The sequence below is a fragment of the Tuber melanosporum genome (genome assembly GCF_000151645.1).
Source record: "Tuber melanosporum whole genome shotgun sequence assembly, scaffold_6, strain Mel28".
Lineage (NCBI taxonomy): Eukaryota > Fungi > Ascomycota > Pezizomycetes > Pezizales > Tuberaceae > Tuber > Tuber melanosporum.
Genome location: NW_003299106.1, coordinates 829122 through 855479, shown reverse-complemented (window position 1 = coordinate 855479; position 26358 = coordinate 829122). Strand labels below are relative to the sequence as shown.

General features: G+C 49.3%; 7 protein-coding genes; 4 read left to right on the top strand and 3 right to left on the bottom strand.

Moving 5' to 3' along the window:
* Window positions 1-1314: 1314 nt before the first annotated feature.
* Window positions 1315-3305, bottom strand: GSTUM_00009673001 (uncharacterized protein). XM_002840844.2 has 4 exons: window positions 3089-3305; window positions 2600-3001; window positions 2235-2534; window positions 1315-2145 (listed from the first exon to the last, which is right to left on the bottom strand). The coding sequence occupies exons 1-4, from the start codon at window positions 3266-3268 to the stop codon at window positions 2050-2052; spliced, it is 978 nt and encodes a 325-aa protein (XP_002840890.1). The 5' UTR covers window positions 3269-3305; the 3' UTR covers window positions 1315-2049.
* Window positions 3306-3382: 77 nt separating this feature from the next.
* Window positions 3383-6109, bottom strand: GSTUM_00009672001 (uncharacterized protein; the record flags this gene model as incomplete). The annotated part of the gene is made up of 3 exons (XM_002840843.1): window positions 3383-3396; window positions 3492-3581; window positions 6049-6109. The coding sequence occupies 3 exons, from the start codon at window positions 6107-6109 to the stop codon at window positions 3383-3385; spliced, it is 165 nt and encodes a 54-aa protein (XP_002840889.1).
* Window positions 6110-7479: 1370 nt separating this feature from the next.
* On the top strand, window positions 7480-9610 carry GSTUM_00009671001 (uncharacterized protein). XM_002840842.2 has 3 exons: window positions 7480-7904; window positions 8065-8982; window positions 9052-9610. Exons 1-3 carry the CDS (start codon window positions 7614-7616, stop codon window positions 9280-9282), a joined length of 1440 nt encoding a protein of 479 aa, XP_002840888.1. The 5' UTR covers window positions 7480-7613; the 3' UTR covers window positions 9283-9610.
* A 458-nt stretch (window positions 9611-10068) lies between these two features.
* On the top strand, window positions 10069-11125 carry GSTUM_00009670001 (uncharacterized protein; the record flags this gene model as incomplete). XM_002840841.2 has 1 exon in its annotated part: window positions 10069-11125. The coding sequence occupies exon 1, from the start codon at window positions 10871-10873 to the stop codon at window positions 11123-11125; it is 255 nt and encodes an 84-aa protein (XP_002840887.1). The 5' UTR covers window positions 10069-10870.
* Window positions 11126-12963: 1838 nt separating this feature from the next.
* On the top strand, window positions 12964-15836 carry GSTUM_00009669001 (uncharacterized protein; the record flags this gene model as incomplete). XM_002840840.2 has 4 exons in its annotated part: window positions 12964-13090; window positions 13196-13363; window positions 13443-14305; window positions 14364-15836. The coding sequence occupies 4 exons, from the start codon at window positions 12964-12966 to the stop codon at window positions 15498-15500; spliced, it is 2295 nt and encodes a 764-aa protein (XP_002840886.1). The 3' UTR covers window positions 15501-15836.
* Window positions 15837-15997: 161 nt separating this feature from the next.
* GSTUM_00009668001 (uncharacterized protein) lies at window positions 15998-18851 on the bottom strand (the record flags this gene model as incomplete). XM_002840839.2 has 8 exons in its annotated part: window positions 18511-18851; window positions 18237-18456; window positions 17897-18173; window positions 17689-17797; window positions 17499-17628; window positions 17257-17440; window positions 17036-17196; window positions 15998-16970 (listed from the first exon to the last, which is right to left on the bottom strand). The coding sequence occupies exons 1-8, from the start codon at window positions 18611-18613 to the stop codon at window positions 15998-16000; spliced, it is 2157 nt and encodes a 718-aa protein (XP_002840885.1). The 5' UTR covers window positions 18614-18851.
* Window positions 18852-20984: 2133 nt separating this feature from the next.
* Window positions 20985-23339, top strand: GSTUM_00009667001 (uncharacterized protein). XM_002840838.2 has 5 exons: window positions 20985-21217; window positions 21447-22351; window positions 22433-22552; window positions 22609-22712; window positions 22772-23339. Exons 1-5 carry the CDS (start codon window positions 21034-21036, stop codon window positions 23112-23114), a joined length of 1656 nt encoding a protein of 551 aa, XP_002840884.1. The 5' UTR covers window positions 20985-21033; the 3' UTR covers window positions 23115-23339.
* The last annotated feature ends 3019 nt before the right edge of the window (window positions 23340-26358 follow it).

Below are 26358 nucleotides of genomic sequence, written 5' to 3'. Positions count from 1 at the left end.
AATAAGAAATAAAAACTACCTCTCATAAAAGCGGCAATCCCATCCATCCATCCATCCCCACTCAACCCGCCAAAACTAAACCGCCCCTCATAGCCACCATAAATTCTGTCCATCAATCAATTGCCATGCCGTGCCGTGTTCCCACAATAACAAAGCATACACCGCACCCAAGGCAACCAAACAAAACACGAAACCACCACCGAGCCGATCCAATCCATCCATCCATCCAGCAATTTGGAAATTTGGCAATCCAGCAACCCCCATACGGTGCAACAGGAAACTACGCCAACCAGCCAAGGTTAAAAAAAGCAAGTGTGTAGTGAGTGAGTGCTCGTGCAGTCCGCAGGCAATATCCCTCCCTCCCTCTCACCCTCCTGCCTGCAATTTCATCTCTATCCACCATTTACACAATAGTTACCTCCGCACCCAAACGGCGTGTGCGAAATGGTTAGTAGGGTAGGGTAGACGGGCAGAGGCAGTAGCAGTATGAGCGGGAGAGAGAGAGGGGGCACGGGTACCGGCACCGTAGCACCGTATGATAAACTCGTAGCAGTAACCCCCCGTCCCCGCACCCAATTCAAGGGCCCAATGATAGAGTACCGGGAGGCTCTACCCCACACACAATGTAGATCATGACGCCAATGCCACGGGAGGGAAGGAGTTGGAGGTTGATTTTCAAGTACGCTACTGTACTGCGTAGTTAACTTCTAGGTTGGGTTGGGTGGGCTTGATGGATGGAATTGTATGGTCTAGGGAATGAATTAGTGGACGGAAAGCCAGCACGAAAATATAAAAAGTGATGAGTTAGTTGTGGTGGATATATACGGCAGTCCCGAAAAGGAAGTGTTTTTTTTTAAAAAAAAAGGAGGAAAAGAGAAAAAAGAGGGAGAAGAGTTGATGATAGGATGGAATAGCAAAAAAACGAACCGTAGCAAGCAAGCAAAGCCGAGGTTTTTTTTAAAATAATATATATATGATATATATACATACATGAGGAGTAGAGGGAGAACTACCACCTCAAACGGAACGAGAACCCGGAGCAAATATATATATATAAAACTTCCTCACGCCCTCTTTCTAAGCATAAATTTGTCGATAAGAGCAGAACAGGGGCTACTGTAAGCCACCAAATCGAGAAGGGAAGCTAGAAACTATCATAAAAAGGTGACAAAAGGAGGGGAAAGATAAGATGGTCATAGAAGATATACTCCAGGCGGCGCACAATGAACATGGTACTTTGTTGAATAAAACATCCATAATTTGCCAAGGTCAGCACAGCGACACTACAAGCAATGCCGGACATAAATAGGGCTGTGCGAGCAGGACAAATGATATTATCATCCAGAATTTTGTTTCATGGGAGGTCGTCAACGGATTCATAAAACGACATGGGCGAGAAGGGAGTAGACCAAGTCAAAAACAGGAAAAGAAAAAAAAGAAAACATAAGAATAACCCCCCCGCGCACTCCCGCCCTCTCCAACACCTTAAGAAGAAAGAATAACAGGACAAGCGATAAGGAAAAAGAAAAAAGGAATTGAATCCCATGTTGAGTCTCATTCCCCAGGTTTTGGTTTAGATGTGACACCAGTATCGATACAAAGGTTCTCCCATGGCCGCAGGAACATATATATAAGACGCTTGTTGCGAACCCGGGTGCCAGCCGGTTTCATCTCACCGAATTTTCCCCCCTTCGCCTCCCCTCCCTATGGCCTCGGTTGAAATTCCCCAAATTTGTTGCCGCAAGGAGTCATTATCCACCGATATTCCATTTCATTTCTCAAACACAAAGCACAAAAAGCATCTCATAGAATAGGGATTCCCGTCAGGATCAAAGATATGCAGATCCAACAATACCCATTTGAACCCCCATCACATTCTGTCTCCCCCTTAATTTGTTTTCCCCAAGCAAGAGAACTGCCTCAATTAAAACCTCTAGCAAAACGCACCGGACCCCGCTCAACCACCCTCCCCGCTCCCCACCATTTTCAAATCGATACCAACTTTTGAAGGCTGGCACCGATTTTCCTATAAGGATATCAAATTCGCGATCACTTCTTCTTCTGCTTTCTAGGAGGAGTAACAGGTCTGCCCGTCCCCATTCCACCGTAAACATACTTCTGCTTCTTCTCAGCAGGCTTCAGGATCTACATGTGCAGTTGTCAGCACCATATACAAAACCATAGACCCACAAAGATGTATCTAAAGTTTGAACGTGAACAAATTTCCCACGTACCTGAAACGAGCACAGCAGGCTCTCATCAACACTCATCATCGCACCAGCATTATCAAATTCACCACAGTAATTGGGTGCGGAGAATAAGGTGACAAGCTGTCTTTTGGAGAAGAATTCGTAACCGTCTTCAACGACCTGGTGAGCACGACAGATGAGGTCCATGTCATGCTTCTGCAAAAATCTCGAGACAACATCAGGGCCAAATGTGAAAGAGACACCACGATCATTTTCACTCCAGCCAGTGATATCCTTATCTGGGTCGGACCAAAGAAGATCGCAGAGTAAACCGCAATCAGGGATCTAAGAGAGAGCATGAGTCGATTTTTCGACAATAATGAATTGACGATGGGGAAGGGGCTGGTTACGTCAGTAGGCCTCATGACCCTACGAATTTGCTCCATAGAGTTGAGATCAGGGGAAAGGCCACCATGCATAGTGAAAATCTTCTCGTCGATGATAGCAGCAATCGGCAGACAGTTGAAACAATCCGTAAATGTCTTCCATAGCTTGATGTTATATCTCCTTTTACATTCATCATAGAAGCCGTATATACGGTTTATGGAGGCACATTCGTGGTTGCCACGAAGGATGAAGAAATTTTCCGGGTACTTAATTTTGTACGCCAGGAGGAGGCAGATAGTTTCGAGGGATTGTTTCCCTCGATCGACGTAATCGCCAAGGAACAGATAATTCGCCTCTGGAGGGAATCCACCGTATTCGAAAAGTCTAAGAAGGTCATAGTATTGTCCGTGAATATCTCCGCAAATCTAGTCAAGGACCTCATTAGTACACATTGGGACTCCCGATCACCGAAGAAACATTGCACATATACCCGGGCATTAATGATATCATACCTTGATTGGAGCCTCCAACTCCAGCAGGATTGGCTGCGATATAAATATTTCTCTGGCCTTAGTACATAAATAACGAATTTCGGCTTCCAACAATTGAACCTGTTTTCCAGGACGGCTGCCACGAACTTCCAGTAGCCTATCGATAATAGAGTCCAAATCGACTTCTGTTTGGTCCGCCATAGTGTTGTAAAGAGTGGAGGGGGAAGGGGGAGAAGAAAAGAGAAAAGGAAGAGGAAGAGAAAAGGAGAGGTGGAGAAAGAGAAATTTAGAGACGGCGAACAGAGACTAAGGGTGTTAGATGTGTCGACCTGAGCACGCGTTCACAGTTAGCTTACCTCCGCACGAAGGGTTCCCTCTTGAGAAGATGACCTAGGAGATGGAAGTGCAATCAAGGAATATTTACCGGAACGTAATAAATATTTTATACAATCAGAGCAAAATATCCTTTGATCCCTAAGCGCGATCCGGATCTTGCGCTTCGATGCAGCAACTGCTCACAACAAAAGAACAAAAAACCTTTTCAGCACACAAGGGGGTAGAAACAACAGCGAAAGATTTCTAGGAGTTGAAAGAAGGGAACAACCGAAGATCGAGAAAAATCTACTCGGCCTTCTTTCTGATTGCTAGGGGCGGTTTTTTTTTTTTTTTCTGCCTCTCTTCTCAAACTTTCCTCTAATCCGACTGATAAGAAACTGATTGTGATAGAAAAGTCAAGGCCCTGAGAAAAAGGTGTAGGACGGAACAGGGGGGTGGAGAAATATGATTCAGATGGGTGTCGGTAAGGTGTCTGGCCAGATGGACGGTCGAGGGCAAAAAATAGAATAGGGCTGTTGCGGTAGGTTGATGAGAAGGTTTATCGTAAGGACACGATAGAAGACGACGAGCGGGTCGAGAGGAGTTCTTAGGGCTAAGGCCGCAAGCAAAGAGCTATGACAACGAGGGGCTGTCGTTTCTTCTCCTCCGTGAAGTGGAAGGATAGAGAGGCTCTAGACGAAGGGGTTACGGCAGAAATGGAGAATAGAGTGTAAGAGTGATATGATAGCGAAGTCAAGAGTTTAGGTTGAGAAGGGTTTGTGTCCAGAGGAAGAGGAGAGAATAAGAGGGAAAATCTGAAAGCAAAATAGTACGTAGCACAGGAGTTTCACTGGCCGTATCGCTCTCTGAGGTGGAGTTGTGCTGAAGGTGGTGGTGTTATTGTAATGTAGAGGTGGTGGTGTTGGGAGTGTGGACCAGGAGGATGGTGGTGTCTGAGGATGCGTGTGTGTGGATGGATTCTGGCTTTGCCGAAGTAGGGGCTAAGATACCGTAGATGGGGGGTGGGCGCGAGAAAGGAAGAGGGAAAAGGAATAAGTTATGGAAGGAGCACGGTATTGTAGAATAGAACGGCACTGGGAGAGAATAAAAATAAAAGGCCAGACAAGGAAAAGAGGAGTGAGGAAAAAAAAAAAAAATAAGAGAGGAAAGGTATCATATTATTAAAAAATGTGCTGTATGGTATGTAGGCAGACCTTTTGCTGCAGCGTTCGCCAGCGTCAAGAGAGAGACAGCCAAACCCAGTCAACTACATAATTCCCCCCGTACCGTACTTGTGAGACTCCCATTTTGTCCCTCCTCACTCCCTTCCAACTTTCTTTCCCTCTCACTCCTCCCTTGCATTCACCGATGATTCTACTTCCTTTTTCCTGAAAGCTGCATAGGATTGATACTTTCCGTTGCCACAACTCCTCCATTTTATTGTGTGCGGATAAACTGAACACCACCTACCGTAGGTGGGAATCAATCAACTACGGAATACTACAGACGTTGCCGTTTGTTTCGGAATCTCTGTATAAACCTCCTACGAGTGGAAAAGAAGGAAAAAAATGGAATGCGTACCTTTTCACACCCCCCACACCCAGTGGGTATGGATGGCTATATGATGGAAACTTCCTCAAACAATCGGCAATCAAAAGCGCGGGTTTGATCCGTGGTCATGGCTCAGATAGCCTCTTTTGTCCCTCGTTTCTTTTTTTGGAATGGGGTCAAGCCTGAGCGACGAGGAAGGCACCCAGTACGCTAGACGTTCTCAGACAAGCCTACAAGTACTCGTACAGTACAGCGCCGGTATGGCACCGATTGAGGAAGCAGATAAGGCACAATGCCCTTGCTAACCCTAAAAACAAAACCCGCGATTGATAACGGAGATATTTGTCTGTTGTTTCCAGTTACTATACGAGTGGAAGGTGGGAGAGAGGTGATTGTGGTACATCTGGAAATAAAACTACAATAACGACCTAACGAGGTTGTGATATGAATGAGGATCATACGTTCGGTGCTCTCCAATTCGTAAAGTATCCGGACATAAAAGTGCCAAGAACTGATGTTTTACGACCAAGTTCGATGATTTTGGCACTTTATTTCCGGATGCTTTACGGACTGGCAGGCAGGTGCTCGCTGTCCCTCAGAAGTACTTCCACATATACCGGGGTACCAGAATCTGGCCGGTGCTCAACATGCCGGGTCGGAAACAAAAAAATTGGCGGATAGGATAGGATTGCCAACAAGAAATCTAAACGGGGTAGTGTGATTGCGCAAGGGGGCGGTAGAGTTGAGAAGTGGGAGTAGGAGAAGGGAGCTCGTTGAAGCGCAAAGCGCAGGAAAGAGCACTGGGTAAAAGTGATGAACGGCATTACGCTGTACGTATAGTACAGTACCGTACTCACCGGTACACAAGGGTGCATACGCATACGCATAGATCCTGTGTGATTCTACACATTTTATAAGTATATGTGCAGTACAAAGGACTACTAGGCTCCTCGTCCCGACATTCTCACTATCGCTCTCCACTCCTGAAGTTTGGCGTACAGCACGGCAGCCGCGGATCCACTGGCTCACGAGTAACCTCCGTAGCGAGGTGAAACCGACGTGAGGACAAGGTGGAGGGAGCAGCTGCTGCTATTGCAATACCACCAGTACGGTACCGTGCTTGCCTCTCCTTCGCTGACTTGCTGAGTGTGCTTTCAAAAGCTCACCCCCACACATTCCCGGACTATCTGAGTTTGGTATTCTGATGCGACAAAGTACTACGCACAGCAAAAAGAGGCATCTGCTAGTGGAAGAACCCCTGGTTTAACCGCTGAATCAGCAGCCTTTGAGTTGTTTTCTCACATTTCACCCTCAACTTTGATTCAACGATTCATATTCGCTTTGAGCCGCATCTTGTAATTTGCGGATATTTTCTGCAAAGGAGTTAAGCTTGCTCTGCTGGTAAGTTACCGGTAATACGGTCGTCGAGCACTTTTGCGGTGCGGCGCTCCAAAGTTAGTATCATACCCCAGACGACCCCAGCTGCCGACAGCATAGAAAGTCAAATCAAATATGGATATCGCGAAAGGGAATATCACTTGTTCCAATTCCATATTTCTAATACTCCAAACATCCAGCCGGGGATAAGAGGAATTCTGTTTTATCTATCACAGTAATCCTTTGGCCCTGTTTGGCGCACAGTAGGAACTGCGTTCTTCCAACCTTGACTGTGTTTTAGTTACAAATCTATTATAACGTTCCACTTTTTCCTTTTGTACCCCAACCCACAAGCCCTCTGCTGGATTCTTGTTTTCATCACAGCGGTCAGTGAGGTGGCTGCTTTTTTTTTGAACCCTCTCTGGCCGGGGGATACGAGTCTTAGGAAAAATCGAATTTGTATGATATCATACGAACGGATTTTCTCAATTTATGCCGGTATGGCGGTGCGCCAAACAAGGGTTTTACTTTTTCTTATTATTATTTCTTGTCGCCCCGCTACCCATAAGCCCTGCGAAGTCATCCGTAATAAATGTCCTGTGGTATGACACGGTGTCGGACACTGCAAATCGACACTCGTGTCAATCGTCTTCCGCTTATTAAGTGAACAATCACTTTGCTCTTTGGGCTAAATAGGTTGGCTACAACAAAGATCGGCTAATATGGCGCCATATTAGGCATATTAGTTGCCAAATTATTACCTGATACGGTTAGCTTGGGCTGGGTGAATTTGGCAGCTCTCATAGAAAGTACGAGAGCACTTTGAACAAATTAGTCCTGGCATGGCGAGTAAAAATTTCCTTGAGATTGTGGTTGTTGTGATAGGGGAGTTCGGGGGTGACCATGTAATATTAAATTATCAGGTTGGTCGGGTGTTGATTTGAATTGTTTGCATTGTCTGGTGTGAAGTTTTGCTGCGCCTTAGGAGGCTGGAAATGCACGAACAAACTGTACTGTATGGTCAGTACGGTACGCCACAGGTGAAAGGGAAGGGGGAAAAAAAAGGAGGGCAAGCCTCTTGCCTACGATAACCGATAACGTGCGGGCACTCACGGTACAGTACTTTGTATTGTATTGTATGATACCCCACCAAACATCGGTCGGTCGGCACCATTGAGGCTTCAAGTATTGAAACCCTTTTCATCTCTCTACCCCGAAACACCGAATTCCTGATTGAAACCGGAACCCAGCTACCTACCCCATCCTTTTTGTCGATATCACGGGGATATTTTAAACAAACATAATGGCCTCAACTCTTCGTCATTCCTCCCGTCTCGGGATCCGTACTGCTCGCTTCGTTCTTCCAAGGGGTCGAAATGCATACGCAACGGTTGCCCCCTTTTTCAGCAATGAACCAATTCAGCCTTCAGTGATGACACCAATCCCTGGACCTGTTTCCAGGAAAGCGATCGAAGAATTGGATTCTGTGTTCGACACCAGGAGCTTGAACATGATATGTGATTATAAGAAGAGTGTTGGGAATTATCTTGTTGACATGGATGGCAACGTGAGCTTGCCGATCCCTGGGAACACTGTGATATAAGGTTCAACTACGTTCGCTGACAGGAAACACTAATGCCAAATAGACCCTACTCGACGTGTTAGTTGTGCATTGCATTGAATCCAATTCATCTCGCTTTTTCCCGATTAACTCAGCTAACTGGTAATTTCTTAATTGGTTTAGGTATTCTCAGATTGCTTCAATCCCAGTTGGCTACAATAACCCTCGTCTCATTGCAGCTATGTCTTCCAAAGAGGCTGTCGATGCTCTCGTAAATAGGCCTGCTCTTGGTGGCTTTCCTCCCGCATATTGGGCTTCTCTCCTGAAGACTGGAATACTTGCGGTTGCACCGAAGGGTTTGGATCAGGTATTCACTGCCATGGCTGGATCTGATGCAATTGAAACCTCTTACAAGGCTGCATTCATTTACAGACGTCGTATAGAACGTGGCGAAGGTGTGGATTTTACTCCCCAAGAGATTGAGAGTGTCATGAAAAATCAAGCTCCCGGGTCTCCCGAGTTGACAATCATGAGCTTCAAGAAGGCTTTCCATGGTCGGTTGTTTGGAAGTTTAAGCACTACCAGGAGCAAGCCAGTTCATAAGCTCGACATCCCTTCTTTCGATTGGCCTCAAGCTTCGTTCCCTCGGTTGGAATACCCCTTGGAGGATAATATCGAAGCAAACAAAAAGGAGGAAGAGAGATGTCTAGCAGAAGTCGAAGATAGGATTTGTTCTTGGCCAATTGCTGCTGTTGTCGTTGAGCCCATCCAATCTGAGGGTGGTGACAATCACGCATCTCCGGCCTTTTTCCAGGGCCTTCGGGACCTGACGAAGAAAAAGGGCGTTTTGCTTATTGTCGATGAGGTTCAGACTGGTGTTGGAGCGACCGGCAAGTTCTGGGCTCATGAGCACTGGAATCTCGAGTCTCCGCCAGATATGGTCACTTTTTCCAAGAAGGCTCAGACCGCGGGTTACTACTTTGGCAATCCTTTGTTGAGACCGAATTTGCCATATCGCCAGTTCAATACCTGGATGGGAGATCCTGTTAGAGCGATTCTTTTTCGGGCCATTATTCAAGAAATTGCGAAGCATGACTTGATTAAAAATACGGTTAGTCCTTTCCCCTATATTCTTCGTGGTGAGCGGTCCTTGGTTAACCGCCTTCAATGGGCAACTTAGGCCGAAACCGGTGATTACCTCTATAGAGAGCTTGAGAAGCTTGCCTCCAGTTTCCCAGAAAGGGTCCAAAATCTCCGTGGAAAGGATCGTGGAACCTTCATTGCGTTCGATACGCCTGAGAGGGACGCCCTCCTGAAGAAAATGAAGACTTTCGGGGTTAATATCGGTGGTTCCGGAGAGACCGCTGTGAGACTTCGACCTATGCTCGTCTTTCAAAAGCACCATGGTTAGTTTTCATGGTTCTTTCATACTTTGCGTTGGCCGCATACTCACAAGAATTTTTTTGGCTTAGCATCAATTTTGCTCGAGAAGCTAGAATTGGCGCTCAGGGAGAGTTGAGTATTGAATCCGTAAGTCTTTTTCATCAGTGGAAAACCTCCATAATTAGCTCGGGATGCGGTCGTTGGGCGTGTATGTAGCACTTTAGTTCTCCCTCAGGGTTCGCTGTCTCAGATAAATTGTCTCCGTACTCGCATAGGCCATTAGCGCGAGTACGAGTAGATTGGATTAGGGAGCGGTGATACATCCTTCACGCAACGATTTCGGAGAAAATACTTCATCCACGATCACTCGTACATCTCCCCCGTGATGAGCCGGTGGCACCCCGACATCACAAATATCTGCTGCCTGCCAGCGGGAATGCGATATCCCATATCCTGCATTCTTAGCGACTCGTCCATGTTTTTTCACTTTGCGAGGTCCAGTTCATGCAGGCTTCTCCTCGGTTCTCAGTGTTTCGAAGACCCCTGAAAAATCAATTCCTCCTCTGTTGACGAAGAAAGGTGATACGGTATGCAGGGGCGATGCCACCGTAAAATATAACGACATTGAAATCCCCCCCCAGCCCAATTTGTGTGTGGTTACCCAAAAGGTGCAAATAGCATGATACCACAAGGTCAATTGTGTCACCCATTGCCGGTTGCCAGCAGTTTGAAAAAGTATCACACCGTCATTCCCCCAGGCTTCTGTCTTTCTCCGACGAAGAATCTGTCCTCTAAGAGTGCACTGGCCTCTTATAGTGAATGCTACAAATCTTCACAATCTCGATATGTCGATTTTGGGTCGATCATTCTTTACCGGGGCTAGGGGTTAGGGGTGTGGCCTGTACGAGTACTGGACTCAGTACCGGTATCATACTCGAGTACCGGTAGCGGTTTATGGTGGGGTGGGCAGGGGGATGGGAGGAAGGGAAGGTGGCTGCATCCTTCGTGAAGAAGAAGAAAAAAAAAGAAACTCTACATATCGGTAATATCATAGCATAAACTCTTCTCTAATTGGCAGCTTGTTTTTGTTTTTTTAGTTTGTTTTTGTTTTTTTTCATCAACCCCTTTTACCGGTATTTTTATTTTTGTCTGTTTTGGTTGCACTGTGGCTACTTACATAACTGTGCATACGGTAGACTAGTCTATCAACTACCGGACGAGCACACCGTTAACCCAAGCCCAGCGTAGTGGAAATCCTGCAGATAGGACCTCCTGCCCCACCGGCTAAATGGCAAATTATGTGAGCTGCTTTTATCATACAAGTGAGCTCCTCCTCCCTCCTCTCCTCTTCGGTGTACTCGTATTTTGCAAAGAAAATAAAAAGGGTCTTCACATTCCACTACGGCACTGGTACCATATCATCGCCGCAGAAGTTGCCTTCGTGGAGTCTAATGTTGTGGGCTATTGTGACTGGCTGTGCTGTGGGGGTGAGCATTGTGTGGTTTAACAGGAGGAGTTAATGCCGTACGATACGAAGCCCCTTCTCCTCATCCTGATGTTTATTATCCCGAGCTGGGGTTGTCAATTTGTTCCGTCACCCGGAGGAACAGTTTTACATGGCAATGCCACGGTATTACGTGATCTGGCGGGTACGGCAGTATCATGTAGTGCTGTGCGGTAGCCTAAAGTGGTGGTCTTGGTTGCAGGGAGGCATGAGAGAGAAGGCGTTCTCGGGTGGACGTGATGTACCGGTAGGAGGTATATTGATTCGAAGTGGGTGTTTTGTTATTTTTGTTTCTATGATATTTTCTGATATTTGTGGTGGTGGTGGTTCATTAATCTGTTATCATATATCTGAGTATCGGTATTAAGCTACGATACGTGCACCATTTTCGGTGGGGTTGACCTGGGGTTTGTGCTTGTTCTAGACCCTTTTTTTTTCTTCTTTCGGTTTTGATTCTGCTCACTGGAGCGCTATACATATACGATACGGTACCGGTAATGTGAGTCAGTTCGGAGAAAAGAAGACTGATGAGTTGGAAATTTTCCCTTTTTCCTTTCTTTTTCTCGATCACACTCTTCCCTTTGGTTACCGTTCTGTTGGTGTTAAATTCAGACTACGAGTACACTCTTATCGGACATCAGCACATTAGCATAAGTACTGTGCTGTATCTATAGATATCATCCGTATGTATTGTATGGGCACGTCTCGAGTCGAGTTGGTTATCTGTCCGTCTATTCGCCACCCATCCATATCCGTCCCGTTCTTGTGTCGAGTGTATATGCCTGTCCTCCCGGGAGTGGATAGGTATTTGTATGTTCCGTGCTTATCGACCGACCGACCAACCTACCATACAAGTATCAACTCTGCAAAGTATCGGCCCTGCAGAGTACAGTACATATATGTACCATTCATACAGTAGAGGCACCAATAGTCTACATGGCAAACCACCCGCCACAACGCCAGCCAGCCAGCCAGCCAGCCAGCCAGGGGCAAATGCAGCGCAACCCCTCCCTACCTCCCTCCCACCCCCAAACTGTTACGAGTTACCCATACCCCCCTTCCCAGTTTCACCATGCCGGGAATTGACGATATCAAGGAGATAAGGAAGGAATGCGGCGCATAAAAAAAGAAAGAAAGAAAAAAGCCCCCCCCCCGAAAAAGGGGGAAGGGGGGAAACGATACGGGTATTATTAGGTTGGACCGGATTGAATTGGAATTTGGGGTTAGGTGATGGATGGATGGAACTGTCTGTTCCCGTGGGTTCTGCGGGAACACGGCGGCAGCGGAACGCGGAATCAGTGGGGTGGGTGAGGGTAGGTACGAGTATTGTAGATATCTCTGTGCGTTGCGCTGGCGCCATATCTATGATACCCTATTTTACTGCCTGCTAATGATACCGGTATCTAGACGATTTTAGTGGTTGGGGTGGGGGGGAGGTCCATCTGCTCTGGCGGGTTCGGTTGCTCTCTCTCTGTCTTGGAGATAGCATGCAGTAGCACATCACAACTTTAACACTGCTTGTATCATACCATAACTTACAGGTTTTGAAGTTGCGCAGTGCGGTAGGATATTCGAGTACTGTCCTCCGAGCCTCCAGCCACAACTATTATAACTAGATAGATAAGTGCTTGAGATAAATAAAAAAGAACACATGTCTGGATTCTACTGTATTCCCCTTGCCGTGCCATACATACAGACAGATGAACAAACAAGCGAGTGGGAAATGAACTGTGTGTGAAACTGCTTTTTCTTCTTTTCCAAATACCAGTGCCGGTACTCGTACTGTGACTTTTTACAATCGGAATTCCCCAGGTATCGTACAAAAAAAGGGCTAAACTGAATATAGAAATCTTACCAAGGCGCACGTGACCTTAAAAAACAAGGCCAAGTGAGCGAGCGAGTCTTGGCGTAAGGAAGAAGAGATGGAGATGAAGCGTGTCTTGATTGTTTGTCGCGCTTGCGTGGTTCCTGAGTTTTCCTTTTCCTTTTCCTTTCTTTCTTTTTCTTCTTCACATTACCTTGCCTGGAGCTTTTGACGAACGCACGACGACCCTATTACCTCAACCCTAACTTACCGACGGGCCCAATTTGACGTAACCAGAGCACAATAGGTCACACGTTGGGCACCTGACGATTGGCGAGGGACAAATCAAAGCCCGAACGGGGAGAAAGGGAGAAACGCGCCGACAGAGCTGGGATACAACCATGTCTTCCGAGGGGCGAAAGTCGGAAGAGAGGAGGGGAGATGCAGAGAATACCACTGGCGGTGGGGGCAAGACTGAGGTCTCTTCACAAACGAGTGCTTTCCAGGCTGCTGTTGCTGCTTGGAGAGGTTTGTTCTCCCTCCTGTTGCTTTCACCTCTCCCGAATGGGATGGGATGGGATGGGATGAGGTGGGGAAGCTAATGAGGGGATGGGAGGAGGGGGAGGAGGGTAGATATCGATCTCACAACGCTGCAAAAGAGCCTTGACACTACTGCTGCGGAAATCGTTGGTTCGCAAAAGGATGGGCTTATTCAGCGGAAAGAGCTGGCGCAGAAGACGAAGGAGTACAGGAAGCTTGATGAGGAGGCTAGAAAGGAGGAGTGGAAGGGGTTATTGAAATGTTTGCCCTTTTTACTACACCCCTTCCCCACCATGATGGATGGATAAGTGCGGTTTACTGATGATTATGGATGGGTTAGCATATCAAATGTTCATCGACCATTTGAGCACTTCCAAAAAGGCCACCGAGAACTCCTTCCTCTCGGTCTACTCCTCCCTCTCCGAAGCTCCTGACCCATACCCGCTCCTCGAAGCCACGATCGATTCGTTACTCTCCCTGCCCGATATGCAATCCCTCAACCGCGAGAATTCTTCTTTAAACGTTACGGTCGCTCGGTTGTCCGGACAGGTATCCAATCTGGAAGCTTCAATCCATGCGAAGAACAAGGAGCTTGAGAAGAGAGAGAAGGAGCGGGAGGAAGAGGTCAAGAAGACCGAAGAGGTCTGGAGAGGAGTTCTCGACGAGAAGACGAGGAATTGGGAGGGGAAAGAGAAGGCGCTGATGGAGAAGTTGCGACATCAGGAGAGTGTGCTTAAGGAGATTAAGGCGAGCTATGAGGTTGCGCAGCGCATGGGAGGCTCTGGTGGGAGAGGCGCCGGTGGCGAAGAGGATATGCTTGTCAAGGAGCGCACGGCAGAGTTGGAACTTGTCTCTAGTGATCTTGAGAGGACTACACTACGGTTGGCGGAGGTGGAGGCTAGAAATGAACAATTGAGGGCTGAGCTGGCTAGTGCGAAGGATGGGATTATGGGTGAAGTGGAGGAGAAGAAGGATGAGGAGGATCCTGTCATCGCGCGTCTCCAAGATCAGAACTCGGATTTGCTTAGGAAGGTGGAGAATGCTCGTTCTGATAGTGAGGGTCTGAAGAGAGAGTGGGAACGGAAGACTAGGACCTTGGAGCGCACAGTTGAAGCCCTCAAGAGGGATAAGGATGCACTCAAGGAGAAGGTGAACAGATGGGGAGATTATGAGGAGGTGCGGAGAGAATTGGAGATTTTGAAGGTTTGTCTCATGTTTCTCGGACACCCCCGGACTCGAAACTTCAGCTCATATGACGTAGTCTATTGAATTCTCGACTGGAGACGGCGGAGAGGATGAAGATGAGGTGCTGGATTTCTCAAGGACAGGGACGGCAGACAATGGGAGCGCTATGAACGGTGGTAAAGTTAAGAGTGATAAGGAAGAAACCCTGGAGCAGCTTCTTCTAGCTCGTAATAAAAAACTCGGAAGTGACCTAACTCTCCTCCGAGTCTCCCATGACGAGCTCTCACAGCAACTCCGCACCCTCCAGCAGACTCTTGACTTGACTACTTCGGAGCTGTCTTCCTCCCGAGCTCTCAACCAAAAGCTCGAAGACGACCTGCTGAAATTCCAACAAGAAACCCAACACTCCTCTGCCATGTCCGTAGCGGGTATCTACGCCTCCCGGCACCCCACCCAATCCATCGCCCATGGTTCCCACACGGGTCGCACCCGGATATCTCCGGCCTCTTCGATAATCTCCGGTGCAATCCCCCATGCGTCCTCCTCCACTCAACTATCACTCGAATCCCTCCGCGCTGGGGAAACCCAAAATGCTGGCATCCTCCCCATGGTCACGGCGCAGCGCGACCGCTTCAAGGCCAAAAACATCCAACTGGAAGGCGACCTCTCGCGCGTGCGTACCACGGTCTCAAACCTCCGACAAGAGGTCGCCTCACTGCAAAGGGACAACCTGCAACTCTACGAGAAGACCCGCTACATTCAATCGTACCGCCAACCCCCAGCATTAAGCACCACCAACACCGCCGCCAGCTCCGGGTTCGGCGCAAACATGAACCCGTCCTCCACCCTCCACCCGTCCAATGCCTCCTCGTCGGGCACCATAGACAGGTACAGGCAAGCTTACGAGTCGAATATATCCCCCTTCGAGGCTTTCCGCGGACGCGAGACAGCCAGGGCGTTTCACCGCATGGGCATGCTCGAGAGGATGATCTACTCGTTGACGAGGGTTGTTTTGGCAAACCGGCTGAGCAGGAATTTGTTTGCCGGGTACTGTCTTGCGCTGCATGTTCTTGTGTTCTGCGTCGTTTGGTATTCGATGATTACTGGGGTGGATAGGCGTGGTGCTGCTGGGATGGCGGCTGCTGCGGGGGCTGCGGGGGCGGGGATTAATGTTGGTGGCGGCAATGGGGGGCGTCGGGGCGGGGGCGTTTGACGACGTTGAGTAAGTTAGTAGATGGGTAGTAGATTTGAGATGTGAGTGGCAAGGACGGGAGAGATGGGGAAACGGAGGGTGGGGTTTCTTCTTTGCTATATTTTGCTATACTTTGCTTTGTATGTGTATAATGTCTTCATCGGTAGCGGTGGCTTTGGGGTCGTTTCGTTCTTGTCCATAGGGGTGGGCAATTGACGTACCGTACTGTGATCGCTGGAAATGACTTCTTTATTCCTTTTTTTTCTTAGGAGCACAAAGCAAAACACAACCATTGTAGTGTATTCAATCCATCATGACGCTATGGCAATGAGAGGGTATCTAAATCACGATAGAAAAGCTGACCAAGAAGAAAAAAGAGACTCGACGTCGTGTATCCCCCCCCCAACTTCCCCTTCCACCCTTACACGGACAAAACAGACAAAGACAGAAAAGAACAAAAACTCCACCAGCATGCATCAACAACAAAAGAAAGCTATCATACTATTCCTCCGTGCTCATCAAATCCCCCCACCGGCAATTCCGGCAGCCTCAAACTTCTCCATCGCCTCCTCATCGCTGGAAACACTCCCGCTACTCCCACCGTAGTCATCGTCGAAAAAGACCCTTTCATGGTTCTCCATTTCCTCCAGTACGCTAGTGTTGCTATGATTCCCGTCCACGTTGGTTGAGCGCCCAGTGGGGGACGGCCAGTGGAACCAGTTGAAGCTTTTCTTCTCCTGCCCCTTCTCCTCCCCCCGAGGAGAAGGAAGAGGAAGAGGCGATGGTTTCCTCCCTCGCACCTGACCCCCAGCGACAAGCTCCGCCTTCCCAGCACCACGTGTGATCCTCCGCCCCCGCTCAACAACCCTCTCAACCGCCAACCTATTCCTGACAAACTCCAGTTTCGGAAAGGTACACCTCTGCCCGACCTCCAGCATCCTGCGCAATCTCTCCACCGTCGGGTCCGAGAGTATGTACCAGAAATCGCTCACCCTCGTTCTCGGCCAGATTGTGATGTTCCCGTCGAACTTTTGTAGGAAAACGCTGCTCCAGTCCTGACTCAACGGTCTTGGCAATAACTCCAAGTGTCGGAGGACTTTTAACCATTTCGCCATGTCGAGTTTTAGGTATTGCTCTAACGCGGAACCCAAGAAACCTCCGCGCCAGCCTTTTCCTTTCCGGTGGGTCACTGGACGACCGACAGAGCCGCGGGGCGAGAAGAAGAAGATGTTCACGTGTGGGTTTACCTGCGAGACTATGCTGAAGGTTACGTTGAAGTGCGTGTTTAGCGCGCGGAGTGGGATGTCTGTGCGGAGTGAGCCGTCTTTCCATTTGTGGCCGAAGGAGAAGGGGGTTATTGTGAAGGGGTGGTGCGGGGTTTTGGTCATTAGGACTACGGGGTTGAGGATGCCCGGGACAGCGGCAGAGGCGAGGACTGCGGAGAAGATACAACAGTCTGGGGCTGTGAGGTAGTTTAGGAGGAGGGAGGGGCTATGTGGGGGGGTTATGTTAGTTTGGGTGATGAAATCCGGGAGGGAGTTTGGGGGGGGACGAACGAGTGGGGATCGGAGGGTATGCATGAAATGTTTAGGATTCGTCCTGTGCGTTCGTAGGCTTCTTTGAAGGTTAGACTTCCACGCGTGAACCAGCAGAGGCGTCGGGCCCAGTCTACGCTGTCGAAGCGCGCGCCGGTCTTCCACCAGCGGCGGAGCCAGGTCTGTTGTGCGTTTGTTAGTTATTGTGGATGGGGGGGAGGGAGAGGGAGGGCTGAACGTACAAGCGTGTCGTCATGGCATGCAGTGATTTTCAGGGCGAGCGCTGGGACAAGCAGCTTTTTTAGTTCCTCGTCTGTTCGAGTGCAGACTAATGCCGCGACAAGTGCTCCCCCAGACGTTCCTGTAATGACGGTTGGAAGGAGGCCGGCATCTAGATGTGCCTTTACGACACCAAAGTGATAATAGCTAGAGTAGGTTTGTAAGCGATATTTCGTGAGCGAGTGCCTGAGCAGGGGCATCATACGCAAAGCTAGCACCACCAGATAAGCATAGAGCCGTCCGCCCATAGTTGCTAGACAGATGCTTGAACAGCACTCTCTTCTCTTCCATGTCCAAGGAATTCGTCTCGAGCAAGAACTTTAAGCTCTTTTCAACTACCGGTACTCTATGTTAGAGCTTGGAAGTGAAGAATGAGTGCAATGATCCAAACATACGTTCCCGAATAAACTCCTGGACTCGATCTTTGGTCCCGTAGTACGTCTGCGAGTACATCCTAAAGCTCTCGATCCCGGCAAAATTACTCTTAACGCAAGCCTTCACGAGCTCCCTAAGCTCATCCACAGCTCTATTCCCGCCGGTCGTATTATCGCCACCACTAACACAACCATTCTCCTCCAAGTTCCGCCGACTATTCCCATTTACCGTACCCCCCGCTCGCTCCTCTTCTTCGGCTTTCTGTCGAAGACGACATATATTTGCCACAGCCTTCCTGATCGTCGAGTAGTCGTAGTAAGCAAACGCGTCTTCAGCCTTCCAAGTGTCAGCACCGAGATAGCTATCCAGCTCCTTGGCGGCAAGTTTCCACTCCTCGTAAGTCTTTGTCGAGCGGAGCTTTCGGCGAAGGCGTTCTCGTCGCCCGCGCCAGGTTACCCAGTACTCGTATTGGGAGACGTAGAAGCGGGTCATCGTGTAGAGGATTCTGGCAATGCCCCATGGCCAAGTGAGTAAGTAAGCACTTGAGGGAGGGGGGGGGGAGACCTACGAAAGAATAAGGATCCAGGCAAACACAATCGTCAATAACGGCCATTTGAGCAACTGGTAGACGAAGCCTTCCCTCGTCTCGTCCTTTCCTCTCCTGGGTCGCATTTTCGGCCGCTTTCGTCGGATCCGCTGCTTGATTGGCTTCCAGTCGTTCAAGGCGGTGATAAAGTCCTCGTCTGTGGCATCGGGTGCATTGATGGCTCTTTCGAAGGCGGCGATGTCTAGAGGAGAGCGTTAGGCTTAAGGGGGATAGAGGTGGGGGGGGACGAGCCTACCGGCTTCGTTAACAAAGTCTGTATCAAAGTTTGGTAGCCCCTCTTCTCCTCCCCTCTCCTGCTTCCGCCGCCTCGGCTCGTTGGACCTGTCCCAGCCCGCCATCCTGATCAACGTTGCCGTAGCAACTCACTCGCCCACTCACTCAATTCACTCACTCGTGCTATCGTCAAGGCTGCGGTGAATCGGAACCTCAAAGGCTATTCGCAGACTGGGAACTACAGTAAAAGAGGTTCCCCGCAAGTTCCAGATGTCAGGGAAGGAGAGGAGGTGCAGGGGAGGGAAATGTTGAGCTCCTAGTTTTGCGTCACTCGCGTGACCACCCCCCAGAACCTAGCCGGTCCCCGCTCTTGTCACCCACTTTTTTTTTTTCCTTTTTTTTGGATTGCGGTAGGACGGCGATCAGCCGGAGATTTTGGTTGTTTCATTGGGGAATGGAAAGGGTTGGTTACTCAGCAGAGGTTTCTTTTTCTTCGAGGTACCCCTTGTCGGTGACAATCCCTGATACAGAGATCCCATGGAATCCGCAGGTTACTGGAGTACTGTACAGTACCAGTACTGAAACGTTTATCTACGAGTACCGGAGTACAGTAATCGAGCCTCGCGCTACGATGTCTAAAGTTCCCTCTCTTGGATAAGGGGGATAAAAACGCTGCGAAAACTGATCCATTCAGCCTCAGCTTAGGGCAGGGAAAAGAGCAAAAAGGTGTCGCACCTTTACCAACTCTAACGTCCGAGCGCGAGATTCGATTCTTCCGTGTTTCTAACCCCGGTTTTCGGGAGGTTTTTTTATTTCTATTTTTATTTTCACCGCAAGCTGTATCTCTACTCGAGTACAGTGGGGGGATCTGGGCGGAAAGGTACCAGTACGAGTACTGGCAGATGCCGGACTTGGTACAAGTAGACTGCCGTATTGTACGATATGAGATCAATATGGCACCTTACGGTAGGCTTATTGGGGCTAGAGTGAATCTGGGGCCGAGACAGGGCCCAACTTAAACGTTACCCTGTCTGAGGTTGGTGGACCCTGGAGGATAATAAGGACTGTTGCGCCCCATGGCACCACAGCTACTCGTACTGTACCTGTACTGTACATGGTATTGTTCAACGATTTACCCAATGCCGTGGCGGTGCGCCATACAAATACAGTTACACCACTGGGTCAAATTTATATAAGTTCTCGTACGGTACATGTTCGAGTGCTGCACTGATGATATGGTACCCGGGCATTGGTAGGGTGCTGGCGTTGTATGATATGGTGCTCTACGGCGGAATTGCCGGTATTCCCCTTGTGCCCAGCCTACGAGCCACAAATGGGCAGCCACACTCATCCCGCACACCCGTACTGTACGAGCACAGAATATCATACTTACACCGGTATTTATTATAATCGGGATAGCGAATTATCTAGCGGGATCCGCATGCCGCCGGCACATTGAAAGGATACCGTAAAAACTCGTCAGATCCGGACCCGCGCCCAAACCTCGAAATCACAGACGAACACCCCGAGAAGGAATACCGGTAGTGTTTTCTAGACACGGTACAGCTCGGGATAGGTGAACTTCGTACATCTTATTAACTGGTGCTTGGGCTCGAATTAGGTTATCGTGCGAATCTTGTTGGGTGATGCGGTGTCTATTGTCGTGGTTCTGTGGCCATGTTTCGACGGATGGTGTGCGAGTGCAGTAGGGGCCATTCTACACGCTGGTCTGTACCCGTACTAATCCTAGCCTATTCCCGTCTACTGGAATGGCCTGACTGCCCTTGGTAGGCTTCGTGCCGGTGGTAGCGACCGCGTAAAAGCTGCGATATGGTCGATGCATTACATAGCTTTTTCCGTTAACAATACCACACAGTACTGTACTCGAGCATCGCAAGGAAATCGAACCTTTCTAGCCCCTGGCTAAACTTTGAGCTACCAGTACTGCCGGTATATGGTATGGGAGCTGGCAGCTGGTCAACGGGCGAGATACGGATGCGTGTGCACGGATGCTAGATGCTGGGGCTTTGTATCCTGCAGGCTGCTTCCACAGTTCTACTGGCACTCTGGCTGTTAGAGGCCTCTTTACTGAAAGTCGGGTTTTCCCCGTTATGGAAATTGATCCTCTGCTGAGAAATTTTTCAAAAAAAAAAAAAAAAAAAAAGTCACCCCTCCAAGTTGAGCCGATTTACCGGTATTGCTGATGGGTGTCGGATTCACAATTGGTACTGTACAGTACAGTATGATACTGGTAAGTGTTGCGCCGTGCCCTAGCTATATCCAGTAATATGAAGGACCCAAAAGTTCCACAACAGCGCGCACATCTCAACACTAACAAACTAAACTCTCCGAACCAGGGGGCTCGGAATTCCGTGACCTAGAAGCTTCTGGCGTCTTGGGCCAATTTTTCTCCGTCGTTCATTTGTCATCTCTATCCCCAAGGGATAATAAAGCAGGTTCCCCGAGCGGTGGCGCGTCGGAATTCCTTGCGTAACGGGGAGAACGAGGGAGAGCAAAGGGGACGAAGGAATACCGATATCATCCGATGGCACAATCGTGGGCCGCTCAATCCTCCTCCTCCTCACAATCTAATAACTCTGCCGCTGCCCCCTCACCCCACACTGCTGCTGCCCATCGCCCGAAAAGTACAAATACCGATAATGTGCAGAGTGCGCCGTCTCCGTCGGTATTGTTTAAGTGTTCGGTGTGCGACAAGGGGTTTGAACAAAGTGGGTTTTTCCCTTTTTTTCTCCTTTTTGTTTCCTTCCATTTTATGCTAGGCGTGCCGCATATTTGATGCAGCCCACACTTGCATACCCGGTGCATGTGGGGGAGGAAGGAGGGGAGGGGGTCCCTGCACAGTCGGTGCGCCCGTACGATGTGGTGGTAAGGGAAGAAGGAAGGAAGGGTAAACTGGCTGACTGGTTATATCTGTGTCACTTTTTTTCGTCTGGACAGGATCATCACGCGATAGACACCAACGACGATGTCGGCAGAAGCAGATATCCGGGACCATTCCCAGGAAGAAGAGCTGTGCACTATGCACCCAAGCAAAGACCAGATGTGATCTATTAACGCCATCCTGCTCAAGATGTAGGAATAAGGGCCTTGACTGTCACTACTACCACCAACCACCCCCGCAACACTCCCACTCCCATCACTATGCAACAGCGACAACCCCTCTTCGCACAACAGAACTAGTCCACCGCCGCTCTCCCGTCCGCCTTTCGGAAGAAGTCTCCCTCCCAACCCCAGCATGCACGGACAACGGCCTTCCAGACGAATTCTCGGATGGGAGTCTCCGGCACACCGGTAATCATAGAAGCGGCAGTAGCAATAACGGAATTGGGGATGTGGAGATAACGGACTGGGGCGACATAAATCACAACTTCCTAGAGTGGAATATATTCGCCGGATCAACCGGGGACATGGAACTCCATAACGTATGCCCAATCGGGAGTGAAAGCCCCGTATCCCCTCAGGGTGCCTACCAACACCTTTACAATCCGAACCACCTTGGAAACCCCATGGATCAGCAGATGCGCCTCGCGCCGCGGCAGCTATCCATCGAGTCGTTCAAGCAGATGCGGAAGATCCTTGTCGAGAACGCGCCCGCCCCGGGCCCCAAGAACAAGTTCATCTTCATAGATAGGGTGTGTAGGGGGTATCCGAAGATGATGACTGGTAGGAATGGACCCCCACCGTTTATACACTCATCCCATCTGATCCCTGGGAGGATGACGAGCGCGTTGGCGAATTGTCGGGGGTTGGTGGATATGTATAAGGCCATGACACCAGATAATAAGTCGTTCGTTATGAAGTCTATTGCGACCGAGCATGGGAGGATATTGGCTGAGGCGGAGGTTCGCATTTCTCCTTATGACTGCTTTTGTGATATTATGGGGAAGGGTGGGAATCTGACATGAGATTTTTCTACTCGTTAGCATGTGCGAGTGAATGAGGTGGAGAAAATAGGTGTGCTACAGGCCGCGCTTATATATGGGATAATTCGACATTTCGAGAATGATCCGACATTTGATAGAGCTGCTATGGTTTCCATGGAAGTACGCGCACATGTCCCTCAGGCACCCATAACCCCAAGAGCTAACGACCCCTCCAGACGATGGCGGTAAACGTCGGCGTAGCCAGCCTCATCGCAAAAGGCGAACTTGAGGGCGTGAGACCAGTCTGGGAAGACTGGATCATAGCGGAATCCAAACGCCGGTTCGCACCTCCCCACCTCCGCCTTTCATCCTCTTCCCCTTACTAACTAATTTTGACAGAACTATGATAACCCTCTACATGCTCGATGGCTCCTTCCACTACGCCCACAACATCCCAACCTTCACTTGCGGCGAACTCAACGAGATACTCCTCCCGACCCCGACAATCCTCTGGCAATCGCGCGAGCGCTCCAAATGGGAGTACGAGTACGAGAACTACCTCTCCGACCTTCGCGGTAGGCGACTGCCCAAGATGGCAGACATATTGTCGACCGAACCAAAGTATCTCAACATCGAGGAGTGGATTGGCGGGATGGATAACTTTGGCGTCACGGTTTTGGCTATGGTGGAGAATTGTCGGGAGGATGTGCCGGATGCGGTTGAGGATGGGGGTAGAGTTTAGATTAGAGGGAGAAGAAGGCTTTCTGTTTTGGATATGTGTGCTTCCGGGTTAGCTGTCGCTCTATACCAAGATCTCGACACTACATTGTTTACGTACTTATTTTTCTGGATCGTCGGTGTTTGGGATTTCGGTATTATTGTTAGGGATTATCTTTTTTTTTTTTTTCTTTCTTTCCTTCCAATTTTTCACTTTTGTTAACAGTAGTAATTGGCCGTATTGGATCAACTCATTCCCTCACAAGTTAGAGACAACTCTTTGCTATACAGTGCTTGAGGAAGGAAAAAGCGAGAAAATTGGGAGCCCGCCGGAATCATGGTGGTATCTTACATCCCCCCGACCGGAGCACCTTGGTATCCATACATGATCCCTGGCCGCCGGGGGCGTAGCCCCCGCTGACTGGATGGCGCTTATAAGCACGGCAGAGCATAGCGCTATACAACAGCCCTATTTCATTTTACTTTGCGAAAATGCCTAAATAGATCTATCTACTGGCCAGCGGTCAAGCCATCGCCAGCTGCCCGAGTGATGATTCGTGCAGGAGGCAGGAATTTGGCGAAGTCGGGCTTGCATACTTACAGCGTGACCTATATCACAACGCGGGTTGGTTTTTGGCTTCTCGCTACTCCATCCAGATACCCGTAATCCAACCGGGAATAATAATAATTTTTCCTCTGTGGGGGAGTAAGTAGGCGTCCGTAGTAAACTTGCAAAGAAGCGCTGACCCGATCATTTCTCGGCTGTGGTGTGTTTTGCTTGTTTGTTCGTTCCTTTATGGATGGGAAGGGTGCTGTACGAGTATCATACCCCGGGAAGGTATTGATTGTAATTTTGAGGGGGTGGTGGTGGAGCAGTTGGGATTTAGATATTATAGTATAATCAAGGTCTGCGTGACTGGTGCTCCCGCGGTATCGTATCCTGCCGGTATCATAGTCAGATGTGTGTATGACACCACGCAGCATCACGGACTATCCGACCGGTTAGTGGATTTTACGCGGTACCGGTATGATACGACGAATCACGTTGTGCCAAGTTCGACATTTGATGTGTCTGTCATAATATTATTATTTATACTGTTTCATTCAACACATTTCGTCGGATCACGTGCGAAAAACGGCGTGGGACTTTTATGATAGCTAAAATTGATATGCCCCATAACGAAAAATTTATGCAAGGGAGGAAGGAAGGTACAATACACTGCTTTCTCAAAGGTTCCCCCACTTCCTCCAGATAGGAGTAGAACCAGATGGTTTCTCCAACCATCCAATCTATCATGCGCATCCTACCTGCGGTGACTTTTGGGTGTGAATACCTTTCCCTCAATGTATGGGATGGATAAATATTGTGAAAAACGGTTGTCCTGGTATTTAGATATATTTGGTTGTTTTTGTAATATGCAAAGGCGGATCTTGGTGAATTTCGACCGTAATGGTGGTATGAGAAAGTTAGTGGTGTGATTGCTTAGAAATCATCCCCGGAAGGATTCTGGCGATTTTGCAAAGGTGTGTACTGTATAGCATAGAGATTAATTCCATACATTTTTTGTTATTCTCCCCTGTGCCTGGTCTGGCGTTTTCTATTCAAACCTTTCCGGCTGTTTTGAGGGGCGCCCTGTCACATAGACGCTGATATACACTCATCCGTCCCCCCCACAACCAATGTTGCCATGAGAAAGAGGGGGAAGAGGAAAAACACGGTACTACCATATCTAGAGAAGAGATTATTAAAAGGGGGTTCGATCCCGACTCAGGCCCGTGCCGCCTCGTGGTCTCCGCCGACTGCTCGTTCTCTGGCCTCGTGTGCCAAGAACAATTCGATAATTTTCTTATACCCTTTTCTTCCTCCCGTGAGTTCGAGTGCGGTTTCACCTGACGAATTCCGAAGGTTGGTATCAATCCCCCTCTTGTGTAGCAGCGCCTTCACCGCAGCATAACGCCTGCAAAGCACCGCGGTATGTAGCGGCGTGTAGCCGGAATCCTCCTGGACATTGATTAGAATGTCGTCCCTGTCCAACAACGCCTTGGGGGCCACATACCCGCCACTCGCAATAGCGATATGCAATGGCGTGTGTCCCCACAGCCCCCGGGCATTAACATCAACCCGCCGATCAGCGAGCAACATCATTAGCACCTGATACCCGTCAGGGAGTCCGGTACCTGCCGCGGCGGTATGCAATGGCGCATCCCGATAAGTCATATTCAGACACCCAAGGTTAACATCGATCCTGTCATCGGTCAACAACATTCGAACAACATCCACATCCCCCGCCGCGACAGCGGTGTGGAGCGGTGTGCGTGGCACTGCGCCCCCGCACGGGAGATTAAGGTCTAGGCGCCGATCCTTCAGCAACAGCCTGACGACCTCATTGTGTCCGTTGTAGACAGCATCGAACAGCGGCGTACCATACTGGACCTTACCGGGGTCCAACGGTGACGGGTACGGGAACAGGTTGCGCGTGTTCGGATCTACGTCCGACCTCCCCACAAGTTGCGCGACTAGGCGAACTTCGCCGCTAGCTGCGGCGAAGTGCAAGGGTGTGCATTGTATGGTAGTGCCGCGGCAGTCGGCGTTGGCACCGTTGTTCAGCAGGGTTGTTACGATGTGCAGGTTCTTGGTCTGGACGGCTTGGAGGAGTACATTACCGTAGCCTCCCTCGATTCGGGAAAGTATTGTGAGGATTCGGCGGACTGTGGGGTTGTCCCCGCCCCGGGTGCCCGGCGTTGGGTCTTGGGGTGATGGCTCGTCGGAGTGTAATGTCGGTGGAGGATGTGGCCCACTGCCCTTGGTACACGCGAAGAATAGTGCCCGCGGACACCATATAGGATCCTCAGCTACCTTGTCTATGAGCTGTGTGGAAAGGAGTGACCCCAGACGCCGGGTGGTTCCCCGAAGGTGTAGGACATCACGCCAGCTGAGATCTGTTGATATCTGAAGGATTAATTCGTTGGGGAGGTCGAGGAGGGACATGTTGCGAAATGATGATAACACGTGGTGCTGGTCAGTTTCAGCTGAATTAGTCTGGTCTGTCGTTGAGGTAAAGTTAGCGACATGTGCGGCCCAAGCGCTTATCTGCTTCAGATCAGGTATGGTGCCGGCATCTTGGAACTTACCGTTACCCACGACACCCAACTTTGATGAATATATCAACTTGCAACAACGACACCTACAAATAGAGTTTTTAAAATCCCTTCTGTAGAGTTTCCCTAGGCGGTTATTGGAATATATTTATAGGGTGATTTTCTTTTTA

What these genes read in the sequence shown, in the direction of transcription:
- GSTUM_00009671001 (XM_002840842.2), top strand. Translation starts at nt 7,614, where the DNA reads ATGGCCTCAACTCTTCGTCATTCCTCCCGTCTCGGGATCCGTACTGCT. An exon ending in TGCCGATCCCTGGGAACACT is followed by an intron (nt 7,905 to 8,064) that starts GTGATATAAGGT and finishes AGGTATTCTCAG; the next exon opens with ATTGCTTCAATCCCAGTTGG. An exon ending in ATGACTTGATTAAAAATACG is followed by an intron (nt 8,983 to 9,051) that starts GTTAGTCCTTTC and finishes TGGGCAACTTAG; the next exon opens with GCCGAAACCGGTGATTACCT.
- GSTUM_00009667001 (XM_002840838.2), top strand. Translation starts at nt 21,034, where the DNA reads ATGGCACAATCGTGGGCCGCTCAATCCTCCTCCTCCTCACAATCTAAT. An exon ending in CGACAAGGGGTTTGAACAAA is followed by an intron (nt 21,218 to 21,446) that starts GTGGGTTTTTCC and finishes TCGTCTGGACAG; the next exon opens with GATCATCACGCGATAGACAC. An exon ending in CTGCTATGGTTTCCATGGAA is followed by an intron (nt 22,553 to 22,608) that starts GTACGCGCACAT and finishes CGACCCCTCCAG; the next exon opens with ACGATGGCGGTAAACGTCGG.
- GSTUM_00009673001 (XM_002840844.2), bottom strand. Translation starts at nt 3,268, where the DNA reads ATGGCGGACCAAACAGAAGTCGATTTGGACTCTATTATCGATAGGCTA. An exon ending in AGTTGGAGGCTCCAATCAAG is followed by an intron (nt 3,002 to 3,088) that starts GTATGATATCAT and finishes GTCCTTGACTAG; the next exon opens with ATTTGCGGAGATATTCACGG. An exon ending in GGGTCATGAGGCCTACTGAC is followed by an intron (nt 2,535 to 2,599) that starts GTAACCAGCCCC and finishes GCTCTCTCTTAG; the next exon opens with ATCCCTGATTGCGGTTTACT.